Source organism: Mastomys coucha, unplaced genomic scaffold (genome assembly GCF_008632895.1).
Source record: "Mastomys coucha isolate ucsf_1 unplaced genomic scaffold, UCSF_Mcou_1 pScaffold5, whole genome shotgun sequence".
Classification (NCBI taxonomy): domain Eukaryota; kingdom Metazoa; phylum Chordata; class Mammalia; order Rodentia; family Muridae; genus Mastomys; species Mastomys coucha.
The window spans coordinates 94,695,443-94,703,192 of record NW_022196911.1 but is presented as its reverse complement, the minus strand read 5'-3'; the positions used below and the strand labels follow the sequence as shown (position 1 = coordinate 94,703,192).

The 7,750-nt window shown below is 50.8% G+C and overlaps 1 protein-coding gene across 3 annotated transcripts in view; it reads right to left on the bottom strand.

Moving 5' to 3' along the window:
• LOC116078519 (gasdermin-A) overlaps nt 1–7,749 on the bottom strand; it is a 13,542-nt gene extending 5,793 nt beyond the window's left edge. For 2 of the 3 annotated variants that reach the window (XM_031353795.1, XM_031353796.1), the window contains exons 1-7: nt 7,645–7,749; nt 6,024–6,242; nt 5,667–5,847; nt 2,158–2,323; nt 1,116–1,212; nt 418–465; nt 43–69 (exon numbers count right to left, since the gene is read on the bottom strand). In XM_031353795.1, coding sequence (XP_031209655.1) covers nt 43–69; nt 418–465; nt 1,116–1,212; nt 2,158–2,323; nt 5,667–5,847; nt 6,024–6,237 — 733 coding nt within the window. In that variant the 5' untranslated portion in view covers nt 6,238–6,242; nt 7,645–7,749. The remainder of the gene's footprint in view (nt 1–42; nt 70–417; nt 466–1,115; nt 1,213–2,157; nt 2,324–5,666; nt 5,848–6,023; nt 6,243–7,644) is intronic. The other variant, XM_031353797.1, reaches the window with a different exon arrangement.
• Between the last annotated feature and the right edge of the window lies 1 nt (nt 7,750).

Here is a 7,750-nt window from a genome sequence, read left to right as displayed (position 1 = left end):
AAAAAAAAAAAAAGAAAGTTGTGAATCAAAAGGACCACTTACATATGAGCTTCCTTTCTCCTGGCTCTTCTGAAGACACAAAAAGAACATCTGTCAGGACAAACTCTTTGCTGCCTTTTGCTAAAGCTTCAGGGCAGCATTATGAAAACACGGAGATTCTGCGAGCACACCCACCCGTACCTTTGGAACACACCCTGTTTCCAAATCTCTCTGTTCCTGGTTGTGCTTTGGCCCCTGTCCCTTTGTTCCTTCTGGGCAGTGTTTATATCCCATCCCTCTATCTGTCTGAGGGCCCAGGAAACAAGAGCACATGCTCTTGGGGATAGATTATAGGAGCTGTTGCTATTTTAGGGTGGGAGCCTTTACCAAATAACATCGGAGCAGGAGATCTGGGGAGCCTGTAAGCTGTGCACCTACCTCCAGGAGGGAAGGTTTGCATGCTGTCATTGCAAATGTGTGGAATCTCTGTAAGGGACAAGAGAAGGCATCAGGCAGTCATTATCAGCTTGCCACACCCTTCCTTCTTCAACCTCAAGCCCAAAGCTCCTCAAATGCCCCATCTAATTCTTTTTGTTTGTTTGTTTGTTTGTTTGTTTTTTCTGAGACAGGGTTTATCTGTGTAGTCCTGGCTGTCCTGGAACTCATTCTGTAGACAAGGCTGGCCTCGAACTCAGAAATCTGCCTGCCTCTGCCTCCCAAGTGCTGGGATTATAGACGTGCACCACCACTGCCTGGCCCCATCTAAGTCTTTACCTGAACTTTACTGCTAGAAGTTGTAGGCTCTCTCCTAAAATAGCACCCCTCCTCCACACACCATCACCAATCCAGTGCTGGTGTCAGGATCTGTGTCCTCCTTGTGCTTCCTGAGGTCAGAGGCTATGGTCATTTGGCTTTGGGGTCACTCCCTATAGCTTCCCCAGTGCCTAGAGACACCTGGAACTCAGGTCTCCTTCATCTAGAGCAACCTTTGTTCTGTCTCCAGCAATGGGTGATATAAGATGCTGCTCCCTCACCCCCACCCCCAATCCCTCACATTGCAAGAGAGAACCAGGATGCCGCTGCATGGATGCAGGCAACCCTTATCTTGAGACGAAAACAGGCTGGTCTCTGCTCACCCCACTCATCTTTCCCATTGACCATCAGTTGTCTCACTCGATAGGCCAGGACACAGCCCTTGGGGATGGTTACAGCCTCCTTGTGGTTCACGGATCCCTAGGATTATAAAATAAGGATCTGTGAGTTCTCTGAGATCCTTTAGGAGGAGGGGCAGGATGCAAGTACAAGGCTAGGTCTGACACTCTTTGAGGATACAAACAGTTAGAAAGCCTTCAGTAGGATCTCCAGTTGTCTTTCTCTGTGCTCTGAACTTATAGGCCTTGAGTGCACTGTCACTGTCTTTGGACCCACCAGAAGAGGGCATCTGATCTCATTACAGATGGTCCATGTGGTTGCTGGGACTTGAACTCAGGACCTCAGGAAGAGCAGCAGTCAATGCTCTTAACCACTGAGCCATCTCTCCAGCCCCCTTCCCATTCATTTCAAGTGATCACCCCCTACCTAGCTATGCCTGCTTCTGGACTGGGCAGCAGAGGGAACTGGACAGACCTGCTCTAGCACCTGCCTGTGTAGCATCCTGCCCCACATCCCAGGCTCCTCCTTTCTCCACACCAGCTGCCCCATTCTTATCTCATTCAGGAAGTCTTCCCCTGGGTCTCCCCTGGCTCCCAATCCCATAGCATTCCTGTTGAACATGCTCACTAGATGTGTGTATAGATTATAAGAGATGTACTTATTTCTACTGGGCTTTAACTGTGTGACTCATCTATAAATAAGGACATTCTGAAAGCAGGAAACTGCCCTCATCCTGGGATCTTACCAGGTAGCCCAGACTGACCATGAACCCGTCACCCTCCTGTCTCTGCCTTCAGAGTACTGGGATTGCTAGTGTGTACCACCATACCAGGCAGGAACTCTGCTCTTCCTCTTTGGCAGGAGAGCAGGGGAGGGGTGAGGACAAATCCTGTATCACTTAAGGAGCTCTATATTGCCTGTGCCATGTGGAGGCCTGCCCTGCAGGGTACCACTGAGCAAAGGACGGTGTGTGTGGTCTATCTCTCTCTGTGTGTCTCTTTCTATCTGTGTCTGTGTATAGCAAACCTGTAGTCCCAGTGGGGCAAAGAAGGGGAGAGAGAAGCAGCCCTCTGCCTTGCCAGCTCGCTCCAGAGTGACCTCCTGCACGGTTTCTACCACCTCCATCACCACGTACAGGTTTTCCCCACGTTCCCGCATCTCCTTCAGGAACGGGTGGTCTGCTGACAGTTTCCTAAGGCAGGAGAAGCAGGAAGACACCACCTTCAGGGTTTCCTCACCAGGGTCCCCACCTCTGCTTTGCATTATTTTATTTTTGAGACAGGGTCCCACTGTACAGCCTTGGCTGGCCTGTGTAGACCAGGCTGGCCTTGAACTCACAGAGATCCACCTGCCTTTGCCTCTCAAGCCCTGGGACGGAAGGCATGAGCCAGTATATCCCACAGTGTCTGCTTTTTTAATCTGTCCATCCTAGACAGTATGGTGCCAGGGAAGGAACGAGGGCTCAGATCAGGCCACAGTGCAAACTCAGACTTCGGCTTCCTGGCAGGGCAGCTGCTTTGAGTCCTAGTTGCCTCATCTATAAAACAGAGATGACGCCAACTACCTCCCAGGGCGCCGAGATAAACTGTACAAACAGCTGGAGGCTCATCACCTGGCATCTCCACTTCCTCCTCCCCTTTGCTTCTATATGAAAGAATGTCTCTGTCCTTACAGAATCTACTTTTGTTCCTGAATACTCCCTCAAATCACTACCCTATTTCTCTCCCTCACCTACCGGCAAATGTCTCAAAGGGTGAGCCATCCTCACGGTCTGGCTCTTCATCACCCATCGGGATCTCACTCTGCTGAAATCACAGTGATCCCCGCTCGCTAAACTGGGTGATCCCCCTAAATGTGAGCCACACTGGATCTTCTGTCCTTCTGTGCCTTCCTGTCTTATCTTGGCTTCTAATTGCATGCTGCCTCTGCTCCTGTCTATCTGGCTCCTAAATTACATACATACCATCTGACTTCCCTTTTCCACTTGTTTTGGAACCTTAGTATTTTATGTCCTCTAAGATTTTGGTGTGTGTGTGTGTGTGTGTGTGTGTGTGTGTGTTGTGTGTGTGTGTGTGAGAGAGAGAAAGAGAGAGAGAGAGAGAGGAGGGGGAGGTTGTATGTATTCATGAGTGTGTATGTGTTAATGTATGTGTGTGTGTGCATGAGTGTGGGGCAGAAGAAAGCATTAGCTCCTCTGGCGCTAGAGTTACAGGTGCTTGTGAGCTCGCTGCTGTGTTAGAACTGGGAACTGAACTCGGGCCCTCTGCAAAGGCAGCAAGTGCTCTTAGCCACTAAGTGGCCTCACCAGGCCTGGAGATTCTGATTTCCTGCCTCCCCTCTCTGAGAGTTCTCCAGCTTCCTCACCCCACCCCCACCTGACTCCTACCCCCCACGTGTGTGTGTCCTTGCCCTCACCTCTCTGAGCTTCTGCCCCCTTCCTGCTACCCGCTGAACAGTCTCAGATGCTACCCCAGCTGTGCCATGAAAGGAGCTGACCACTGTCTCCGCATAACTACCCGGTCACTTGTCCTTCCTGTTTGTCACCTTTAATGTCTTGTAGTGAGTGACACAACCTAGGTCAAGACGCAAAGCCAGTCATCTTTAACAAATCTGCCACCCTGCACTCAGCTGCTGAGTTTAACTCACTTCATCATCCTTTGCAATAAGCCTGGCACCCACTCCTCCCTGCATCCCGACCACACCTCCCAGCTCATGTCCTCATTTTATTTCTCTGAGGGATAGCGAGCGAGCGGGACAGTGTGTTTCTGTCCACCTTCCTCTCTCTAACGCATTTCTTCCGTCTGGTCAGGTCGATCATGACACACGTCAGAGCAGCATCAGTGAGTCGGGCTCTCCCTGGTGTCTGCTGGTTGGGCTCCTTGACCTGTTTCTGGCTCCCACTCTGCTCAGGGTCTACCCTCCATTTGTCCCTGCTTTGCCTCTGCGCACTGGCTAGTTCATGGTTCCTATTGGTTTTGAGAATTCTCACTTGTATGTCTCTGTAAGGCCCTTCTCCTTTCCCTGCAGGACCAATTTATACCCATCATTCAAGGCTAAACCCAAGACCACTGCCTCGTGAGGATTTGCCTCACGTCCCCAGACAGAAGCCCACCCCCCCTTGCTGCAGGGCCAGCTGAACACTTGCCACACACCTATTGCTTCTTGCATTGGGTAGCTACTCTTTTCTTCTTGGTTTTTCAAGATAGGGTTTCTCTGTGTAGTCCTGGCTGTCCAGGAATTCACTCTGTAGACCAGGCTGGCCTCGAATTCAGAAATCCACCTGCCTCTGCCTCCCAAGTGCTGGGATTAAAGGGGTGTGCCACCACTATCCGACTGGATAATTACTCTTGGGGATTGAACTCAGGACCTCTGGAAGAGCAGCCAGTGCTCTTAACCTCTGAGCCGTCTCTCCAGCCCTGGATAATTACTCTCTTACATGGTAGTTTTCACCCTCCTACACCTCAAGGTTCTTGGAAGTAGACATTATAGGTACACCAGCACATAGTAGGGTGCTTCACACTCAGCGAGAACTCTGTAAATGTTTACTGGGTGACTTGTCAAACGTTTAAGCCTTTCCTCCCCCTTCCCGCCCCTCAAGTTCTCACCTGCTTCTTTCAAACACTACTTAATTATTTAAAAGTCAGGCCTGGCAGTGGTGGCGCATGCCTTTAATCCTAGCACTTGGGAGGCAGAGGCAGGTGGATCTTTGAGTTCGAGGCCAGCCTGGTCTACAGAGTGAGTTCCAGGACAGCCAGGGCTACCCAGAGAAACCCTGTCTCGAAAAACAAAACAAAACAAACAAACAAACAAACAAACAAAAACCAAAGATTATGGGGCTGGTGAGATGGCTCAGTGGGTAAGAGCACTGACTGCTCTTCCGAAGGTCCTGAGTTCGGATCCCAGCAACCACATGGTGGCTGGGACAACCACCAGTAATGAGTCTGAAGCCCTCTTCTGGTGCGTCTGAAGACAGCTACAGTGAATGACGCTGGAGGGAGCGGGGCCGAGTTCAACAGCCACACACATGATGGCTCACGGCCATCTGTACAGCTACAGTGTACTCATACACATAAATAAATAAAATGAAATTAAAAAAAAAACAACAAAGTCAGGTCCCCTGTCAAGCCAGACTCGTGCCAGAGCCTTGTATGAACATCTGTTCTGACACACCCCTTGTCTGCTGGGGCAGTGTTCCAGGTGTGTGGATGGAGCCAGTCTGAAGCTTGTTTTGTGGGAGCAGAGTGCTGAACACAGTCTCTGTAAGGAACAGTTACTGCAAACTTCTGTCTTTTCCATTGCATTTCACAGTCTTAGGGCTGAAGGAACTTTAGGGTCTGTCCCCGTTCCCATTATGCTATAGCAAAGAAAACTGAGGTTCTTCACCACTGAGCTCTTTCCCCAGCCCCAGGAGAATTCTCTTCAGGGATTGGTTAACGGTCAGGGGGAGGGGTCTACCCTTCCACCCTTGACTCAAAGCATCATCCATACGCATCCCAACCTCATCCTGTCAGCCCCTCAGCCCCGTCCTCTCTCACCTCTCCTTGTGCAAGTTCTCCAGAGCTGTGGGAGCCACACTGAGCGTCTGCACCTCTAGTGTGCTGCTTCGTGACAGGCCCGCGGTCCCCTTTACCTTCACCGTCTTCGGCACGTCCACATCTCCCTCTACTCGGGCATCCAGCATATTCTTAAAACCAAAGCTCCCACTGTCTGTTGGATCTGAGGAAGGGAAAAGACAGAAGGAGCTGAGCTGGGAAGCACCCCCTAGAGAGAACTTTGGGCTTGGTGACACCTAAAGGTCACAGGGAAGAGATTGAGAATCTTCCTTGTGATCTAGACGGCTGGCCCTAGTCCTACATTCGCCTTCAAAGCCCAGCTCTGCTTGAGAGGCTGACCTGAGGGAGAACTGCCAGGCTCCAGCACATCCAAGAGAGTGTAGTCAGTGCGGACATAGCGGGCTCCCCAGAACAGTGTGCTCTTCCTCTTCCTCAACACCAGGCAGAAGGGATGGAAGCGTTTGAAGTCGATGAGGCTGTCTAGGGGTGTCAGATCCCCTCGAGGGTTCAGCTGTCTAGCCAGGGCCCGGGTGACATTCTCAAACATAGTCATTGTCTCTGTGGAGAAAGAGATGGAGAATGTCAAGGTGGTCACTGGGGTCGTCAAGACCTGGTAAGGACTTTGTAAAGAGGTTGTCACCAGGCCTCTCACTCTTAAGAGCTAGGGGAGACAATAAGAGCTGTCTGGGTTTTTGAATGTTGGATCTGGAAGGAGCCCAAGTAGTCCTTCATTTGTGGACAATTCAAGCTCTAGCATTCACACTAGGGCTGTGCCAAGGGCTCTTTTCTCATTCCATGTTCATTTCTTCAGAGCCACAGAGCCCAGCTAGAGTAAGTCATCAGCAAGGGGAGTGAGGCCTCCTCTCACACTAAGGGACAGTTGAAACTAGGGCTGGGGACACTAGGGAAAGGAAGCAACCATCACTGAGCCCAGGAGCCTGGGCAGTCAGAGCTGGGCAGCTTCCCTAGTTGCCCTTTCCTTGGCAAGGGTACACCTGCTTGTACCCTGCACTTCTCTCCCACCCACCTCCTAGCAACATGGCTATAAGTGGGCCAGTTTCCCAGTTCCAATCTCCTGTGCACTTCTCTGTCTTTGTTAGTTCTGCTTTCGGTATATCCCCTTTCCAATAGAAAGAATTCATATTCGTCCTGTAAGACAGCAACTCAGGTCACCTGCTCGTCCCTTTACTCCTTTGGGCATTTTGGTGACTCTGCTGCATTCCCAAGGCATCTTGTATATCCACTTCTGAGACACCTGCTAATTCATCTTGTTACCATCCATTCATCCATCCGTTCACCCGCCTACCTCGCCTACTCAACTGTGACTTCCCAGAGGGCAGGAAATGGGCCTTAGTCACCTCTACAGCATCAGCACCAGGCACAGTGACTGATAGAAAGAATAGAAAGAGTGAATGTGGTCTTGGGAGACATGCTGCGGGGATAAGGTCCAAGAGGAGGATGTGGGACCTGCAAGGACCGGAAGTTTGACATCTTAGGTCTCTGTCTTTGAAGTCAAGGTGTCTCACCTGGGCATCCAGGAGACACACCCAGATTTTCCTGGTGGGTGGAAGAGGTCAGACACATCAGCTAGCCTCCATGGACCTCACCTTTCTGTAGTACTTGACAGAGGCAGGGAAACAGGAGGTGCATACACAGATGTGTGGGGCCATCCTGACATCTACAATAATAGACCTTTCAGCCCTTGTTCCTGGAAGGGTTGGGATGGCATTTGTCCCTCCAGGGACTGAGTGTACCTAGAAGTATCTACCCTTCATCAGAGAGGCACTCAAAGGGCTACTTCTCTTCTCTCTAAGGCCTACCATGATTCCTAGTCCCAGTGAAACCCAGGGGGACTTTATGGCCATGATAAAGGATAAGAAATCCCATGCCCATTTGGTCCCAACCTTTCCCCTAGATCCCCAGAATGTCCCCCTGCCTTCTCAGCTGTCATCGATCTTACCAGGGAGGGAGTGATGCTGAGTCCTGTCCGGCAGCTGGGTGTGTGCGGAGGAATCAGCTTGTTCTGTCTATAGGTTGAGTCTGACCAGGACTGGCTGCTTTATGCC